A 19,423-nucleotide genomic window follows, 5' to 3' on the forward strand; every position below is an offset into this window, starting at 1 on the left:
CGCAAGTACAAATGGAGTCGAAAGGCTAGTTGGGCTAGGCCCAAAAGAAATGGTAAAGGCCCAATAAACATTGGCGCGCGCTGACAGAGTGAAGATTGAAAGTGGAGAACGTGGGTCGATGTGGCAAACGAAGGACCGTCCAGATGATCGAGAGGCAGTTACCACTTTGCTTTAGTATTTATAGCAATTTTTCATTCAGAACAGGGGTCACAAAATTTTACATAAAACTTTCTCTGAAATTCTAAGTACTCAGCGTTCGAACGAAAGGAATATCTGAGAAGAAATGTATGTTTTGTGAACCATTTATTTGTAATTGTTTTACATTCAATGCAATTTACTTTCCAGCAATTCTCTTTAGTTTAATTTGAATACTTGCTTGAGAAACTGCTACTTCGAGGCGATTCGAACTAGTTTTCTCTTGTATTAATTGAAAACGTTTCAATTTCTAAGTGTTTGTTTCCTTGTTAAAATGAACATTCAAACCTTTTTCTAAGTAAACAAAACACAAAATTGTCCTGAGATTTACTAGTTGGTCTCGGGAGTTTAAATACTTAAACTAGCGGTTGTTTACCAAATTTTCACGTAAACAAATTGGCACGCCCGGTGGGACTGGTTTTGTGTTTGTTTAAAATATTTCTTATATTTTGGAATGAAAAACGTGTTGCCTGCGTATAACTTATGATAGTTTAGGTTATGGTTAAAACTACTCAAAGAACTAATTCAAATAAAAATCAAAGTTCTAGTGCAATGAGTAGTGAGGCAAGTTCGAGTGGTGGAGTCGATCCACCCCCACAGAGTTTGAACACGTCTGGATTAATTAACGTTCCAATATTTTCCAGTCCAACAATCTCGAATGTTCATGATGTCATTCCAACAACGCCAATAACAACTATGGCAATCCCGTCCGTGACTGTGGGTCTGGGACGTTCGAAACCACCATCAGGTCCTAATCCTATGTATGGGCCTCCCCCTACACTTGGCTTTGGGATGCCAGTTTTCGAACCTGATAGGTATACTTCAGCGAGGGTGACTCCCACACCCTTAACTGCTGCGTCTATGTTGTCTTTGAGACAACAAATGGATGACAGTAATCACGAAATGGTTAATCTCTTAACGCAACAAATTGGTACTGTGTTTAATCCCTTAATTCAGAACACCAATGAAAGTTACCAAATGTTAGCATTCCAAATGAGTCGAATTGCTGATTTTTTTGGTACACCCCCACCACCTCCTAGAGTAAATCCTGTTACTCCACAAGTGATATTACCTGCAATGTCTTCGACTCCAGTGCAGCAGAGGCCAACTTATGTGGCTAATGAATCAGTTCCTAACCCAACACCTACACCAGTTGTACAAGAGGAAACTTATTACCCTCACGAGGTTAACCAAATTCCTCAAGTAGTAAATCAAAATCCTCCCGTTTTTAACCCAAACCCTCAAGTGGTTCATCAGAACCCTCCAGTGGTAATGGTCAGGAGGAACCAAGACCCTGATGAGGTGGTGCGAGAGGTTCAGAACAATAACTTACTTGGCCAAAATAATTTGGCTAACATGGTCGAAACAATTTTGGCCCAAAACGGCCTAAACACAGGTTGTCGAAGGCCAAATTTTGTTTCTGCCTTCAATGAATATGTGTTGCAAACGGAGTTACCAAGAGGTTGGAAAGTCCCAAAGTACACTAAGTTTGCTGGGGACACTAATGAGTCAACTGTATAACATATTGCTAGGTACTTAGCTGAATCTGGGAATTTGGCAAATAATGAAAATCTGCGAATGAAGTATTTTCCTAATTCGCTCACCAAGAACGCTTTTACTTGGTTTACAACTTTGCCTCCCAATTCGATTCATAGTTGGGCCCAATTGGAAAGAACTTTCCATGAACAATTTTATATGGGCCAAACTAAGATAAGCCTGAAAGAGCTAGCCAGTGTAAAGAGAAAAAACCAAGAGTCAATTGATGACTATTTAAATAGGTTTCGTTTACTGAAATCCAGGTGCTTTACCCAAGTGCCTGAACATGAGCTGGTAGAAATGGCTGCTGGTGGTTTAGACTATTCGATTCGAAAGAAATTGGATACCCAATACCTTCGAGACATGTCACAGTTAGCTGACAGGGTGAGACAAATCGAAAGGTTAAAAGCTGAAAAAGCTAGAAATTCTAAGTTTCAGAAAAAGAAAGAAATTGGTTTTGTTGACTCTTATGATAATGAAATTGATTATGAAATTAGTGATGAATACTTAGAATTTGAAGATAATGATATTAATGTAGCTGAATTAAAGCCTGGGCCTCCTTACACTTGTAAGTTGTTAAGGCCGTCGAATGGAAAAAATCCAGTCGAACCAAAAAATGATAAGTTTGTTACAAAAACTTATACCTTCGACATTACTAAATGTGATGAAATTTTTGATTTATTGGTGGCTGATGGTCAAATTATTGTGCCAAAAGATATGAAAATACCACCAATAGAACAAAGAAAGAAAAGAGGTTATTGTAAGTTTCATAATTATTTGGGACATAAAACTTATCAATGTGTTGTTTTCAGGGACTTGGTGCAAAGAGCGCTGAATGAAGGAAGGCTGAAGTATGTTGATAAGGCAAAGCCTCCAATGAAGGTAGATGCAGACCCTTTGCCAACTGCTGATGCTACCTATGTCGAAGTCTACGACTGCAACATGGTTGAAGTTGTAGATGTTGCTGCTCCAGTTGAGGCTGTGCCTGAAGAGGAGTATGAAAAGAGGGTGCGTGAAGTGTACCCCAATGCTGAGGAAGAACTGGTGGACTTCCTGAATAAGTGCAAGCTGAAGAATTCTGAGGTGATGCTTTGCCCTAGGTGCAGTGCTGTGTGCGACAAAGAGGCCACTGCAGGCCTTCAAAATGTTGTACCTTACGCTGAAAACAAGAGAAAATGGCCAAAAGCTAGGCCAAACCAAAAAGTTTGGCCCTACAAAGGAGCCAATTGGGGAAAACCCATCACCAAAGGCCTTTCGATCCAGCAAAGGCTAGGCCCCCAGAACACTTTCAAACCATCTGGGAAAGCACCCATTAACCAATGGGTAAGTGAGTAGTATGTGACTTTCAATCGAAGAATGATGGAAAATGGAAGCTCTAGCAATGTCAATGTGAACATTGTGTCTGAACCCAAAGGTTCAAAAGTGGTAGCTGGAAAAGAAACAATGAATGCTGCCACAGAGGTCAACAAATACTCTTATAGAAACAACTATAAGGGAAAAAATCCTATGACCCGCACTCAGTGGCGAAGGTTTCAGAGGAAACAGAAGTTGACAGCAAAGGATGCTGAGGCTGGGGGCAAGGTTGTTGCAAACCAGAAAGCTGAGAAAGTTGAAGTGGCCAAAAGGCCAGCGAAAGAGAGGCTTTCCATAGTATTGGAGGAGCCAACAGCTGAAAATGCCCAAGAAGTGGCAGAAGGTGAAGATGACTTGGAGGATGATGATCTCCTAGATGAGGGATCTGATTTCGATGTTATGGTTAATGTGGTGTCCATCTTGCCGTTGGAGTATGATGTGCCTACAGAAGTCAACGAGTTGGAAGAGGACTTCGAGGCCCTTGATTTGGCTGATCACAAGCCAATGTGTTACTATGTTATGCAGAATGGTTGTGTCGAAGAACAAAAAGCTGTCTTCGAGAAGCCAGACTTGGGAATACAGAACCACTTGAAGGCTTTGTTTATTAGAGCAAAAGTCAATAACGTGGGAATCAATAAAGTTTTAGTTGATGGTGGAGCTGTGGTGAATATCATGCCCCATTTCATGCTGAAGAAATTAGGTCTTTATGATACAGACCTTCATTCCCACAATGTGGTATTGGCCAACTATGAAGGAAAAACTGGTCATTCTCTGGGGGCAGTGCAATTAGAAGTGTGTGTTGGTAGCACTGTTCGAAAGACCTTGTTTATGGTCATAGCCGCCAAACCCAATTACAATCTGCTATTGGGCAGAGAATGGATTCATGGTGTTGGGGCTGTCCCCTCAACCATGCATCAGAGATTAATCATCTGGAGAGAAGATGGTTTGGTCGAAAATGTGGAGGCAGATCAAAGTGCATATGTTTCAGAGACAGGCACTGTGACTTTGCAGAATTTCGATAAAAACCTGGCTTCAATTACTCCTTGTGGTGAGCAAGATGCTGCCTTCGATCCAAATGAAGTGGTGTCAAAAAACGTATACCACTCAGTTAAACTGCATCCAACCCATGGTTTTTGTTGGGAAAGGGAAGACATAGAGAAGCCCTTGTCTGAAGATGCATACCCACCAGTTTCTGGATGGGTCAATTATAATGAACATGATGATTAAGTCCCCAGCATGGGATCGAATTACGGCTTACGCAGCCGAGAATAGAATCAAAATGGCTCTCGAGGCCATTAATTTTCAAGAAGATATGGCTGTCGAAGCCAATGGTGACTTAAAAGATGAACTGGCCTTGGAGGCTAGTGAGGTAAATGATGGGAAAAAGCAAAGGTTAGATTGTATCTACGATGATGAACCTTTGGGTTTTGAAAAAGATCCACATAGTTCGATTCAAAGAATGCAAGCCCAAGATCCTTTGCAAGAAGTTGATATTGGAGATGGCTCCGTTAAAAGGCCAACTTATATTAGTGCCAATATTGATCCAATCCTAAGGGAAAGAATGGTTGAGTTGCTTAAGAACTACAGAGATTGCTTTGCATGGGATTACAACGAAATGCCTGGGCTGAGCAGAAATTTGGTAGAACATAGGCTACCCCTTCGACCAGACAAGAAACCTGTGAAGCAGCTTCCATGGAGGTTTGCGCCAGAAATCATGACAAAGATCAAAGCAGAAATTGAAAGGTTGCTCAAGTGCAAGTTCATTCGAACAACCATGTATGTAGAATGGTTAGCCAATATTGTTCCTGTCATTAAGAAAAATGGGTCACTTAGGGTTTGTATAGATTTAGGGATTTGAATAATGCTACACCAAAAGATGAATATTCTATGCCTGTAGCAGAAATGTTAGTTGATTCAGCAGCAGGACATGAGTATTTAAGCATGTTAGATGGCTATTCAGGCTATAATCAAATTTTTATTGATGAGGATGATGTGTCAAAAACTGCATTTCGTTGCCCTGGTGCTTTAGGCACCTATGAGTGGGTAGTGATGCCTTTTGGTTTGAAAAATGCTGGAGCAACATACCAAAGAGCCATGAACTTGATTTTTCATGATTTTATCGAAATATTTATGCAAGTTTATATTGATGACATTGTTGTAAAATCCTCTTCCCAGGATGAACACATCGAGCATCTTAGAAAATCATTCGAAAGAATGAGAAAATGTGGATTAAAAATGAATCCACTAAAGTGTGCTTTTTGTGTACATGCAGGAGATTTCCTTGGCTTTGTTGTGCATAAAAAGGGCATAGAAATTAACCAAAACAAGACAAAGGCTATCATGGAGACGAAACCTCCAGGAACGAAGAAACAGCTTCAATCCTTGCTAGGAAAGATCAATTTCTTGAGAGGGTTTATATCAAACCTAAGTGGCAAAGCTCACCCATTTTCTCCATTGCTAAGGCTCAAGAAAGGTGATGTATTTGAATGGGGAACAGAACAACAAAAGGCATTTGATGATATTAAGGTGTATTTGTCGAAGCCTCCAACTTTAATGCCTCCTATTCGAAACAAAGCAATGAAGTTGTATATTGCAGCATCAGATTCAACTATTGGAAGCATGCTCGCACAAGAGGATGAAAATGGCATAGAAAAGGCTATTTACTATCTAAGTAGAATCTTAAATGATGCTGAAACTAGATATAGTTCAATTGAAAAACTTTGTCTATGTTTGTATTTCTCTTGTACCAAACTTAAGCAATATATCAAGCCAGTTAATGTTTATGTTTATTCTCATTTTGATATCATTAAGCATATGTTGTTGAAACCAATTTTGCATAGTCGAATTGGGAAGTGGGCTTTAGCTTTAACTGAATATTCATTAACTTATCAGCCTTTGAGGGCTGTCAAAGGCCAAATAGTGGTTGACTTCCTTGCTGATCATTCAGTGGTTGAAGTTTCGATAACATATGTAGAATCTGAGCCTTGGGTGTTATACTTTGATGGCTCGAAGCACAAATATGGTACAGGAATTGGAATCTTAATCATCTCTCCTTTAAGGATTCCAACAAAGTTTAAGTATAAGATTAGTGGAACTTGCTCCAATAATGAAGCTGAGTACGAGGCTTTAATTGCAGGCCTAAAGATTCTTTTAGACTTGGGGGCAAAACATGTTAAAATCAGAGGAGATTCTGAGTTAGTGATAAAGCAATTGACAAAGGAATACAAATGTATTCAAGAACATCTGATGAAATACTTTGTTATTGCCTTCTCTTTACTAAAACGGTTTGATTCATGTGATATTCAACATGTACCTCGAATCGAGAACCAGGAAGCAAATGATTTAGCTCAAATTGCTTCTGGCTATAAGGTAACAAGAGAGAAATTAGAAGAATTAGTTGAAATCAAAGAAAAACTAATCTCATGTGAAGCGATACCCCATCAGCTGGGGGCAAACGAACAAAGCGTCGAAATCGAGTCAGAAATAGTGGATACACACTTCGATGAGGTGATGACTGAAGTCTTTGTCATTGACAATTTGGCTGACAATGATTGGAGACAACCCATTGTTGAATACTTAGAAAATCCAATAGGTACAGCTGAAAGAAAGGTTAAATATAGAGCCTTAAGTTACACAATCATGGGAAATGAGTTATTTAAGAAAACACCGGAAGGGGTTTTATTAAAATGCCTCAATGAAAACGAAGCGTATGTAGCAATTTCGAATGCCCATAGTGGGGCTTGTGGTGCTCATCAAGCAGGCCACAAAATGAAATGGCTTTTGTTCTACAGGGGATATATTGGCCTTCCATGCTTAAGGATTGCATAGAATATGCAAAAGGGTGTCAAGAGTGTCAAAAACATGCAGGGATACAACATGTTCCAGCAAGTGAATTGCACTCGATTGTCAAACCTTGGCCTTTTAGAGGCTGGGCCTTAGATTTAATTGGTGAGATTAGGCCTGCTTCATCAAAGAACCAACGTTATATATTGGTGGGGATCGATTATTTCACCAAATGGATAGAAGCCATTGCTCTAACAAATGTAGATCAAGAAACGGTGATCAATTTTGTCCAAAACCATATTATTTATAGATTTGGGCTTCCTGAAACGATCACTACAGACCAAGGAACAGTGTTTGTTGGTCGCAAAATGCAAGATTTTGCTGAACAATCAGGTTTCAAACTAATAACTTCGACGCCGTATTATGCTCAAGCAAATGGACAAGTTGAAGCAGCTAACAAGGTCATAATTGGTTTAATTAAAAAACACGTTGCTCAAAAGCCAAAGAATTGGCATAAGACCTTGGACCAAGTCCTATGGGCATGCAGGAATTCTCCTAAGGAATCAACAGGTTCGACACCCTTTCGACTAACTTATGGTCATGACGCCGTGTTGCCTGTTGAGATAATGATGCAGTCAATTCGAGTGTAGAGGCAACTAGAATTACCTCCTGATCATTATTGGAATTTGATGTTAGATGAGTTAACAGATGTGGATGAGGAGAGGTTACAGGCGTTGGATGCTTTAATTCGACAAAAGGAAAGAATTGCTAAAGCGTACAATAAAAAGGTTAAGTCTAAAACCTTTGACTTAGGAGATTTAGTTTGGAAAGTTATTCTTCCCATGGATAGAAGAGATAGAGTCTTTTGAAAATGGTCACCTAATTGGGAAGGGCCATTTAAAATCTCTCAAGTGTTATCAAATGGGGCTTACGAGATTGAAGAATTAACTCCTGAGAAACGTTCAGTTAACATGAATGGCAAATATTTAAAGAAATACAAGCCAATGTTGCAAGAAGTACGTATAAGAAGTGAATAAACGCGAGTTTAAAAGATTGCAAAATGGTAAAAGAAAGTGCCAAGAAAAATAAATGTTTATTCATTAAAATCAACATTACAACCAATCATTCAAGAATTTTCAAGAAAGTACAAGAAATGGTTGAATGTTGAAGTGTAGCCACTTAGGGTTTACCCTGAACTTGAGCTCCTCCATCCTTTGAATCAGAACTGGAGAGTTCTGAAACCTGAGAGTCTTCTTCCTCAGAAGAAGGAGTCCCTGGGTATTCTTCGTCAGGCTCTAGGGTGCTGAGAAACTCAAGGTAATCTTCATCTTCATCACTTGAGCTGGAGCTTGAAGAGTCAGAAGATAGAATAATAGTTTCTATCTCCTTGTCTTTTGCCTGCCTAGGGCGAAGGATTCTAGTGCGTGGAGGTTTGAAAGCTGGAATCTTGATTCGTCCTCTTCCAAGAGGACGTTGGGTGCTTGAGTCTTGGGTGGAAGAAGATGGATTTTTCTTGTTATCCATTCTTTTTCAAAGAGGTTGTGATACGTTGATATGTGAAGGGTGGTGAGAAAAGAGTTGTAAGCGCAGTTATTTATAGAGGAGTTTAATGTGCGTTAATGCCTATGCAGTTACAACTAACCATGGTCAGTTTTTCATAGGGAAACGTTGTGTCAATAAGTGCCCAAGGTCATGTAATCAGCTATGTTGACTGCTTTGGAAACATGTTTGTTTTATTCCTTACAAAATGATATTAATTAGACTTGGAATAACAACCAAAAGGAGGAAAGCAAACACCGATATAAACATGCAGCGTTAAAAATTAAAATGTAGGCGTACATTAAAAGAGCATGCCCGAATTTGTTCGACAATACCCAGTGTTAAAAGATTCACAGTCGAAATATCAAAAAGTTAAAACTAGAAAATTACAAAGTCCTAAGGTTGTTGTTGTGACGGCGAAGGGGGTTTTCGATTGGCTGCTTGGAATTGATAATACTGGTTTCGAATAGAAACCAACTTACGCTGCAGCATCTCTTTATCACTGGTAAGGCGCTCAACTCGCCTCTGGACAGCTAAACCATCACTGTAATGTCGGATGCCCTCGTGTGCTAGCTCATCAAGCTTGGCCCTTTGTGCTTCGACAGCCACTGCAGCTAGTTTCTCCATCTTGGCCTCTTCTTGTCGAATCTTCTCCTGTAATGCTTCAATCTCAGATTGCCATTGAGCAATATTGTTCTCACAGGTTACGAGCTGTTCGAGAGCCTCAGTAGAAGCGGCCTTAATCCTTGTGACTTCTGCATTGCAACTGGAGGCCTGCTCGAAATGGTGTTGCTGTGTAGCAAGCAGAGATGTTAGAAGTTCGCTGGTTCTGGCCAAGAGTTGAGTTTGGCTAACAAATTGTTCTAAGAAGGTTTCAGCTTGAGTAACCAAGAGGAACATTGCTTCGTCAGTCATTGGATTCTGGAGTTTGTGGAAAAGGGCTTTAATATTGTAGTATATGGAAGAATCACGTTCAAGCAAGCCCAACATATCCCCATTGAGGATTTCTCGCCTAAACCTGATTTCATGCCCAAATTGTTCCTGCTCAAGCAAATCTTCTTTGCTGTCTGTGTTTTCAGCAGCGGAACTAGAGGTGCCATGGCTTGACAGAAGTTTGTTGAGTGCATCTGCTGGAGTTAAATCTTTCAACTCTCTAGCAAGTTCAGCTGGCAAGACAACAGTATGATGCGGCTTCGAAACAGAGGTCCCTTCTTCACCAAGCGAATCACCAATGTGGGAATTGCTGTCATCAGAGTCGAAAGTGTCAGCACTCGTCGAGCCAGAATCATGGTTTGGTCCACTTGGTTGGGGTCGGTTGGTAATAGAATGCTCACCATCAACTGATGGCCTTTGTTCAGTGGAAAGATTGGCAGCATGGTCAGCTTGAATGTTGGTTGGAGGATCATTGGCAGTCAATACTTGGGCTAGATTTGACAAAGGGTCTTGTTTGTTAGGCCTTGGTCATTTTGAATCTCCTCATTGTTAGGCTTGAGAGCATTATCCTCCATAACATGGTGGGGTGAGCCAGTAGCTTTAGGTGGTGATGGTGTCCTGTTGAGAATAATGGTTTCGACAGCCTGAGGGGATGGAGATTTCTCTAGCATAGCTTCAGGCTGCGCACCAGTTGGTCCTTCGACCACTCCTTCAGCTGCTTTGCTAGGAGAAGGTTTATCTTGAGAGACAACTTAGGGGGAATCTTGTGGCTGAAATAAATGAAGCCATATAAAATAAGTAACAAGTTCAAGAGCTGAAGAAATAACAAGAGATGAAAAATGGCTTACTTGGGCTTTATGGACAACAGTAATTTCAAGCACCGAGGGCGCTTCTGTTGCAGCAGCAAGAGTCTCGACAACAGTAGTTGAAGCAGGAGACTTTCTGTGTTTCTTCTTCTTCTTCTTCTTCTTCTTCTTTTCCGTTTGTTCTGGAGGAGGGTTCTCAGGAGATGCTAGAGTACTAGGTTGTGCCTCAACTTCAGAGGACTTGTGTTCAGGAGTAGCCACTTGACTAGACTGTTGCTCCTTTTTCTTCTTCTTTTTCTTTTTCTTCTTTTTCTTCTTCTTGTCTTTGATGGGTTCATCATTATGGGGAAGATCTTGGGTGGTGGCAGTGTTTGTTTTTTCAGGGATAGTCGCAAGGACAGGCGTATCCTACAATCCACATCTCAATAAGTTCGCATTCGAGACAAAAGAAAAGAAATCTTTGGTTAGGTAGTTACCTTATCTGGAGCACTCGAACAAGTGGCTGGAGTAGGTCTTTGTTTCTTCGAAGCAGAAGGAGCTTCAGCTGAATGTGACCTTTTGCGTGAAGTAATCTGAAAAGGGCATACCAAAGTCAATATGGAAATCCCACAAAAGTGTGAGAGTTCATAAAAGGTAAGTGCTTACCTTTAGCTCAACCTTTGGTGGTGGAAGAGGAGGCTTGTTGGAGCTGCTAGAACCTGCTTTCGATTTACTCCCTGCATAAAAAGAGGTGGATATAAGAGAAAAGGACACAGGTTAAATTCAAAGTAAAAAGGGTACCTCTGGTGTTCAACTTCGACTTGATCTTGTTCAAAATTGATGAGTCGAATCCATCAGAAATAGCAGTGAGCAAGGCAACCTTGTTAACTAGACGTCCCTCATAGTGAAGGGACCACCAGTTAAAGAATTCCCTAGTGCATGCATGGGAGGGAGCAAAATCGAATGGAGTAAGCTCATAGGAAGGCTGGTTGAAATGGTTTAGGAATGAATGGAACTGTGGCTCTGTCATGCCATATTTACCTAAGCAAATCTCCCTTTCTTCCAAGTATATGCTCTTGGGGAGTATTTGAGTTAAGCCAAATTGGCGAGACACCAGATTTGGGAAATAACCAACTAGCCCAAAGTCTCCAGAAGTCAAACCAATCCGACAGGACAAAACTGTGGGCATTAAGTAGGCACTCCAAACATTGTTGGTTACTGTCTCGAACTCTGGTGGAGAAGGAAATTCTTGAGTAAACCAAGGGGGACCAAGTGGCCTATCCACGAAAGGAGCAAAGCTAGGCTTGAATTTCTTCAGGCTGAGAAAAGCATTAAAGTATTGCTGGAAGGCCACATCATAATTAAGGCCTCTTTCCCTAGGGACCATCCTTGCCAGCCTTGTGCCTTCGATTTGGCGCGTTCGTGACTCCTCATAATATGGCTCAGGCAAGAAAAGATCAAGTTCTGCATGGAATGTGGCATTTAACCACAATTGCAGCAACCAAAAGGGGCCAGCACCTAAAAAGGTGGATCCATCGCCTGTTTTCTTAAGGTGCTCACAAGCATCCCTCATAGATTCATAAAGACAGCCAAGAATGAGTCGAGCAAAATTGAATTGCTGACATTCGTGTAGTTGAATGGCCATAGGGATAAACGTTTTGGCCACTTGGAGAGATTGAGTGCAGAAGACGTACTGAGACAGCCAGAGGGTTAAAAAAGCAATATGCTCTTCATCACTCACTTCATCATCAGTTTTTCGATTTTCAACAATGTATTTGGAATAAGACTTGTTTCGAAAATCAAATTTGATGGTGTCGGAAGCTTTAAAAGGGTCATAAGTGTCACCAAGAGGTGATAGGCCAGTAATGGCAGCAACATCTAGCAGTGTAGGAGTCATCATGCCACATTCGAAGTGGAAGGTGTTAGTGGAAGACTCAAAGAAATGTAAAGCAGCAATGATCATCTCTTGCTGGTATTTGAGGCCTGTCTTGGAAAGTTGAATAAGGTCATAAATACCACAAGCTTGCCAGATATCAGCCTTATCACGTTGGATCCTATCTAACCAGCCAAGGTATTGGTCATTCAAAGAAGGAGCTGATCGAAACACCCTGTTAGGCGCTTTGATGTAACTAAAGTTATAGGGTTCACTGATGAAAACCCTAGGAGCACAAGGTTTGTAAACGGGAAAAATAGACAGGGTTTTGGAGTTACGACTCTTATCACTTGGTTTGGGTCCCCCAAACGCATGCACGAGATTATCAATGGAATAAGGAAAGATTACCTGGCTTTCCCAAACCTTTTGTAAGTCCAGTCGCAACGACGGTTCTGGAACAACATCTTCGTCATAAGAAGAAAGCGCGGTGGTGGTCCATTTACCGGCGTAAGGAAGCGTTTTTCCAATGTTTGAACTTGACGCCATTGATGGAGATTTAAGAACTTTGTGAAAGAACGACGATTAGGGTTGAAATTGGGAATCACAGGTTGTTTGGGACAGTTTAGAGAAAATCTGAGGAAAGGAAAAGTTGATGATTTGGTGATGAACAGAGTTGTGGAAGTAGAAGACTTTTGGAAGCAAGAATCCAAGAAGAAATCTCAGAAGATGAAGAGGAAGATGAACAGTTGAAAAAGCGAAATTGGAAAAAGCGTAATGGAGAGAGAATCCACCTATTTATAGAGGCGCGTGATTTAAGGATTAAAATAATCCAAAAAAGGAAAATAACAACTTCTTCAACTTCCTATGTTGACAATTGTCTAAATCCCTTGATAAGTGGGAAAGAAACAACTTTTGGAGTCAATCCAAAATTTTGGATATCAGCCCAAACGATAGGAGAAATAATTGGAAATAAAAGATATCCATTAAGACTTTCAAAAATGCCACTTCCTCCTTCGACAAGTCGAAAATGGCATTTTTGGGGGGCAATTTGTTGGACATAAATTTGGTGCTTATTAATTAAAGATTAATTAGTAGGTCCATAATTTATTTGAAGGTTATATTAGTAAAATGGAACTTTCAAATATTGTGTCGAAGTTTGATCATGTCGAAACGGAGGAAGGTTTCGAAAGCTTAGAAGGATATGGTTGAGAAAAGCTTTGCAAAAGAAAACTTGTCGCAAGTACAAATGGAGTCGAAAGGCTAGTTGGGCTAGGCCCAAAAGAAATGGTAAAGGCCCAATAAACATTGGCGCGCGCTGACAGAGTGAAGATTGAAAGTGGAGAACGTGGGTCGATGTGGCAAACGAAGGACCGTCCAGATGATCGAGAGGCAGTTACCACTTTGCTTTAGTATTTATAGCAATTTTTCATTCAGAACAGGGGTCACAAAATTTTACATAAAACTTTCTCTGAAATTCTAAGTACTCAGCGTTCGAACGAAAGGAATATCTGAGAAGAAATGTATGTTTTGTGAACCATTTATTTGTAATTGTTTTACATTCAATGCAATTTACTTTCCAGCAATTCTCTTTAGTTTAATTTGAATACTTGCTTGAGAAACTGCTACTTCGAGGTGATTCGAACTAGTTTTCTCTTGTATTAATTGAAAACGTTTCAATTTCTAAGTGTTTGTTTCCTTGTTAAAACGAACATTCAAACCTTTTTCTAAGTAAACAAAACACAAAATTGTCCTGAGATTTACTAGTTGGTCTCGCGAGTTTAAATACTTAAACTAGCGGTTGTTTACCAAATTTTCACGTAAACAGACGGCCAGGATAAAGAAAGTGGCGACCGCCACTTGGTGCTAGCTGGTGAGCGCCAGGCCTGTTTCCATGTGGGCTGGCGTGTTTGTTTGTGGGCTGCACATGTGTGGCCCAATTGGCTGCACATGTGTGGCCTTTTTGTCCAGTTTTGCTCCTTTTTAGTCCATTTTTGCTCCTTTCTTCAATTCGTGCACTTTTTATCTGTTTATTTAAAATACGAGAACTTCGAAATCGAAATAAAAACATATAAAATATAATAGTAAATTAACTAAATAAATAGCATCTTTTTAAGTGTATCAAACTCCCCTAAACTTGAATCATTGCTTGTCCTCAAGCAATTTAGCTTGCATATAGAAAACATTTGAAATGCGAAGCAACTCACACACACAGACTTAGAGAAAAATAACATCACAAGTACTCATACGTGGTCAGAAATTCAAATCGGCTAAGACTAATTAGTTAGGTTCTTATACAATCAAGAAGGGTATTTCAACGACACACAAAGTTCTCCCTCTTATACATATCGAATTTGGATCATGCCGTTGTACTAAAATCTAAATCTTCTCCTTTGTTTCATCCTTTTTCATTCTAGACAGTCACATTAAGACCCTTTATCTATGTCACACACATGGTAAGAAAGCCAGTTAGCGTCTTTATTCATCTTTTTCAACTCGCAATTAGCTTGATGATGCAAAATTTTGTATGAGCAATCATATAAATATATCTTTTTCCAAGGTTTAACCGTATTACCACAGTATGACCTTATATTATTATTTATTTTCTTTAAGGTTTAACCGTATTACCACAGTATGACCTTAAGAATTTGCTTAGATGATTCGCTTATATTCATTGACAAACCTACTTAATGTGTGACTTTATAGATGGTGTCCGACTGGATAGATAAACTACTAAAGGATTCCACAAATTTAAATCAGGAGATTTTGGCACAATGGTTATTCAAATTGATATCTATACTAGGGAGACTTCTGGGTGTTGGAAAAATACCGATTTTGTTGTAAAATTCCCTAATTTCCTTAACTTAGCCTCTCGTCTTTTCTTAACCTATATACTTTCTAAGCGAGCTATTATCCTAAGTCTTTGGAAATTTTTTTAATTTGGCTCAAGAAAAGGAAAAATTTAGAAAACCAAAGAAGATACTATAAATTCAATTTTTTTATTATGCGAAAGGAAATAACTAAAAAAATTATAAGTAAATAAAGATAGTAGAATACTCCCCTAAACTTAAATCCAACAGTGTCCTCACTGTTGCGACTCAAGAGTAGCATTGGAGCGTAAAACCTGTGGTAGATCATGGAGGAGGCTGTTGATAATTTTGGAAATTGTTGAACCGAAGCCTTAAACCGCCTAGATCATTGTCGAGCTGTTGTTGACGGTGCTCTTCTGAGCTCTCCCATCTATGATAATAGCCCTGTATCTCGTGTTGGTTTTGAAGGATTTGGTTTTGCTGGGCTTGCATGAATGTCATTTGTTCCATCATCTCCTCTTGTTGTTGGTGCATGGCATAAAATAATCCATCGCGCTCTTGATTTAATTCATTTTGGGCGCGTATCTCATGGAGTACATCATCGATGGTGCTTCGCCTTGATGAGGAGGAACTACCTGCAAAAGTGTTAGAAAAATGTGTAGTGTGTGCAGGTGGAACAATGCTTGCGCCCCCACTAGCAGCAACATTTGGAGAAATGTGCGTGGGAGCTCTATTAGTCGTAGGATTATTAGTATAGCAAAGATTTCTCGGGTCACGTACATCCGTTAGCCATTGGTTAGGAAGGGTGATATTATTAAAAACACGATTTTGAATCATTAAGTCATATCTACCATCTTCTCTTAACCTTACTAGGTTCATACTCCTTACCATATCTTCATCGATTAACCGAGGTGGAGTATGTTCTAAATTTTCTAATCGAGGTCCTAGTCCTATGGCTTTAGCTATGGTCGTGATTAGGCCTCCAAAAATTATCGCTCCGCCCCGACTTGTATTAACTTGTGAAAGCATATGTGAAAATAAAAACGGGACGGTGTTAATTTTCATTTTTCTAATTGCAGCAAACATGTAAAACATTTCTTTGGAGTTGACTTTGCTAAAAGAGGCTCGGCCAAAGATGGTATGTGCCAATAAGTGGCGGAAATAGCGTAAGGCCGGATTATGGATGGATGAGGCCTTACTTCCTTCGTGACTATTAATTTGTTTACCGGTGATAGTCATCCAAAAGTGGCTAAAACTATTTTGCCACTCTTCATTATCATGGACTTCACATGTTACATTTGGTCCATGGGGGAAACGCAAAATGTCAGCCATATCATTCAAAGAAAATTCATACTCAGTATTAAACATTCTAAAATAAACAGCGCCATGCGAACTCCTAGTTTCACGAACAGTGTTAACAATTATAGAGCTTAGGAATTCTAGCGTTAGTTGAGTATAAACGGGATTTTGTTGAGATAGGAAATGTCGAAGGTTTAAATTATCAAGCAAGTAATATACGCTATCTAACAATCCTAATTTTCTTAAGAGAGAATTGTCGGCATACCTTGTAGCTTGTATTTCCCTTCTTTTCAAATCCTCGTAAATTTGAGATTGATTTGAACTTCTTCTAAAAACTAACTCATAAACCATTTTGTGATTTGGAAATAGATAGAGAATTTATGCTTTAGAAAGAATGTTGTAGAAATGGTGAGTTTAGTTTGTGTTGAAAGACATGTATTTATAACTTGAAAAAGAATCTCCTTATGAAACACAAGGTCCTACCAATTAATTTTCATTGATTGTTTTGAAAGGTGGAAAGGAAATTGTGTAAGGGAATCAAAATTTTGCATGCCATGAACTTCCAAAAACATTTCCCTTTGGAATCTATAGCATGGTCACGCCATGCTTCTTTTGAAGAGTGTGGGAAATTGAATTTTGTTTGCTTTGAAAAAGGCTTTTTGACCAAAGACTACTCTTTTGATTGAATGCACATTTGACCAAATAAATAAACATTTGTAAGTGCATATACTAATCGACTAATAGACGGTTACGAAAATAATTGAAAATCATTGAAAATAATTTCGTAATAATGATTAAAATAAATACTAATAAAATACTTAATAATGTATTGAAATGGAAAAGGAAATGTTTGAATGAAAATACGTAAATATGCTGAAATAAAATCACACATGAAAACAGGGAAATAATTAAAAGAAAAAGAAAGCAAAAATAAAAGAAAGTGATAAAAGTCATGGGTTGCCTCCCACGTAGCGCTTTTGTTTAACGTCGTTGGCTCGACTGTTCAGAAATGTAAGCACTAAGGGTGTTTTCTTGAATCTCCGATTAAACTCCTAATTAATTTTGGTTTTCATCGCCATTTGTCAACCCATCTCCCATACCCTTCACTCTTTATTTTCTTTTTCTTGTAGGGAAGTTCAGAGGTCTGATCGTGTGGTGGTGGTTTTGGATCAATTTTTATTATTAGTTTTTCGGGACTAGGTTTAATTTCTTCATTACCCACCTCAAAGTCTACTCTCCCTTTTTCAACACTAATAATTTCCCTATTGTCCTCTAAATTTCTCTTTTTATACGGGATTTCATACAAAGGGGCATTAGTGTTTATGTTTTTCAACTCTTCTACATCCCTTTTAGATTGGGATTCTATCTTGGCTTCCACAAGCCTTTGGGTGAAAGGGGTCGGTGGATTGTAAAGGGGAGGAAGAATGTAAGTTGAATCCTTCTCTACCTCTTTGACAACCTCCTCTTGAGGCGGTGTAGGTGGAATTTTCTCAATCTCTATATTTTTCTCGTTAGATTTCTCATTGATTTCATTATCACTCTCTTTAGGATTTTTATTTTGACTTTCATTAGTTGTTATGACGTCTACATGACTCTTAGTGAACGATCCTAGAGATGCTTGTGCAAGCAAAGAGATTTGAGTCTCTATTGCCTTGCTATCGGCCGCGAGGGACTCGACCTTAGTGTTCATCTTCATGAAAGCTTCATTTACTTCTTTATTTATGCGAGTTTGTGCTTCCGCATACTCTAGTCTAAAGAGTGTTTGAGTCTTAATGAAATCCTCCATTAATATTTCGAGATTGGATTTATGGTGATTTTGTGGTTCCTCATAATATTGGGAGTGGTGGTCGTAGAGGAAATACGGGTATTCCATTTAAAATTTAAAATAAAAATGCCTTAGTCTCTACGGTGCAACATTGGAGTTACGATATCGACTAAATTGTTCCCCGGCAACGGCGCCAAAAACTTGATCGTGTGACGTGACTGCAAGTATACAGTCGTGTCGTGTAGTTTTAAAAAGCTATCGAACCCAAAGGACCAATAATCGACCTACCTTTATCTAATGTTACTTTGTAAATCTAAGGCTTAATGATTTAATTAAAGGGAATTTAAATTATAAAATATATTTTTTTTTATGATTTTTTTATATTAATTTGGAATAAGTATTACTAGGATGTGCTTTTAGTTGCTTCAGAGGGTTCAATGCTTAATTCGTGCTAGACAAACTGTTAAATCTTCGAAACTATATTGTTTTAAAAACACTAATCTCAGCTCTCGCAAATCTTGACTAGTATTATAAATTATAAAGGTGGTGCTTAACTCTCGTCCTCGCACCCGCTAATAAAATACTCTTTGAAAAGCAATATAATTTAATTAACTCTAATCCCAACTCTCGTTGCGAATCAGAGTTAATGTTCAGTTTTTACTATCTAGTAGAAATCTCACGCTCTCGCTCTATTGATTTTTACTTTAGTTAATTAGCTCTCGCGGACTTTAGAACTAACGGTCAATTTTAACTATCTGGCCCTAAACCTCAACTCTCGTCAATGTTGGTTTATTGCCTTTAAAACAATCCTCACTCTCATGACAAATCGTTTGAAAACGTATTTATTTAAAACTGGTGGTTGAAAACTATTAAGCACGAATTAACTACCGAACCCCTATTAGCTACTAACTACACATCCTAGCAATATTAATTTAGCTAGACATAATTAAAACTAAAGACATAAAAATAAAATAAGCAAATAAATAAAAAGACATAATAAAAATAAAAACGAATATTAAAAGCATAAAATAAAAGCAATAAAATAAAGACAAGAAATAAATAAGACCATAAAATAAAATAAGAACCTGAAATAAAAAGGCCGAAAGTACGGACGCCGGGAAATAAAAAAAAACTTATTAAATTCTCAACGGAGAATAAAATAATACTAAACTCTCAACTTTAGAGAAGAGAACCTTGTGGTACTAAGCCTAGTTCTCAATTCTCCAAGTCAAGTGTTATCTTTTTGAGTGAAGAGAACTAGCCTATTTATACTAAAATACAAGAGAGGAAAAGCAAAAACTGGCAGATGTGGGACTTAGAATGTGTGGCGAGAGCCATACGATTGAATTTATTTGGACGGCCAGGATAAAGAAAGTGGCGACCGCCACTTGGTGCTAGCTGGTGAGCGCCAGGCCTGTTTCCATGTGGGCTGGCGCTGCACATGTGTGGCCCAATTGGCCACACATGTGTGGCCTTTTTGTCCAGTTTTGCTCCTTTTTAGTCCATTTTTGCTCATTTCTTCAATTCGTGCACTTTTTATCTGTTTATTTAAAAT

The 19,423-nt window shown here is 38.9% G+C and overlaps 1 protein-coding gene across 1 annotated transcript; it reads left to right on the plus strand.

Annotated features, from left to right (window-relative positions):
• Positions 1-4,363: 4,363 nt before the first annotated feature.
• Positions 4,364-7,736, plus strand: LOC123905257. Its single transcript, XM_045954873.1, has 4 exons — positions 4,364-4,453; positions 5,977-6,759; positions 6,876-7,328; positions 7,518-7,736. Exons 1-4 carry the CDS (start codon positions 4,364-4,366, stop codon positions 7,734-7,736), a joined length of 1,545 nt encoding a protein of 514 aa, XP_045810829.1.
• Positions 7,737-19,423: the final 11,687 nt, after the last annotated feature.

Source organism: Trifolium pratense, linkage group LG2, assembly GCF_020283565.1.
Source record: "Trifolium pratense cultivar HEN17-A07 linkage group LG2, ARS_RC_1.1, whole genome shotgun sequence".
Lineage (NCBI taxonomy): Eukaryota > Viridiplantae > Streptophyta > Magnoliopsida > Fabales > Fabaceae > Trifolium > Trifolium pratense.